Here is a 760-nt window from a genome sequence, read left to right as displayed (position 1 = left end):
ATGTAAAAGATCTACTTTGCAGATACGCCAATGATACGGTGGCCACGTGCGCTTTTGGTATCGATGTAGATTCTTTTAAGCATCCGAAGAACGAATTTTTCCTGCTTGGCAGGGAGGCAATGAATTTTGATGGCATCCTAGCTGTCAAATTCTTTATGCAGAGACACTTTCCGCGACTTTGTGAACTCCTGAAACTGAGAATGTTTGGTCCAAGAGTAGAGAATTTTTTCAAAAGCATCGTTTCTGGCACGGTAAAAGTTAGAGATGAGCAAGGAATTGTTCGCCCGGACATGATTCAATTAATGATGGAAACCAGGAACAAAAATAGCGGACCTGAGTTCAACATCGACGAAATGACCGCCCAGGCGTTCGTTTTCTTTCTCGCTGGATTCGATACTGTTTCAACAGCTATGTGTTTCATGATGCACCACATCGGTGTAAATTCTGATGTTCAGAACAAATTGAGAGAAGAAATTGATTGTGTTCTCAGACAAACTAACGATAAACCTACCTACGAGGCCATCAATGGCATGAAATATTTAGATGCCGTGGTAAACGAATCTCTCAGAATGTATCCAGTAGCAGCTTTCCTGGACAGAAAATGCATTAGAGAGACTAAATTACCACCAGCGACTCCGGATGGCGAACCAATCACGATAAAGCCTGGAGATAGCGTATGGTTCCCAAGTTATTCTCTTCATCGTGATCCAAAATACTATCCGCATCCAGATAAGTTCGATCCAAATAGATTCCTGAACGG

General features: G+C 42.2%; 1 protein-coding gene across 1 annotated transcript; it reads left to right on the top strand.

The window, feature by feature from the left end:
* Positions 1 to 5: 5 nt before the first annotated feature.
* On the top strand, positions 6 to 755 carry LOC105460065 (cytochrome P450 9e2-like; the record flags this gene model as incomplete). Its single annotated transcript, XM_011706511.1, has 1 exon — positions 6 to 755. A coding segment is annotated over one exon (750 nt), but the record flags the coding sequence as incomplete, so codon positions are not given.
* Between the last annotated feature and the right edge of the window lie 5 nt (positions 756 to 760).

Source organism: Wasmannia auropunctata, unplaced genomic scaffold (assembly GCF_000956235.1).
Source record: "Wasmannia auropunctata unplaced genomic scaffold, wasmannia.A_1.0 LD330856.1, whole genome shotgun sequence".
NCBI classification, from domain to species: Eukaryota; Metazoa; Arthropoda; class Insecta; order Hymenoptera; family Formicidae; genus Wasmannia; species Wasmannia auropunctata.
The sequence above is the reverse complement of the archived record's forward strand: the minus strand, read 5'-3'. Positions and strand labels throughout refer to the sequence as shown.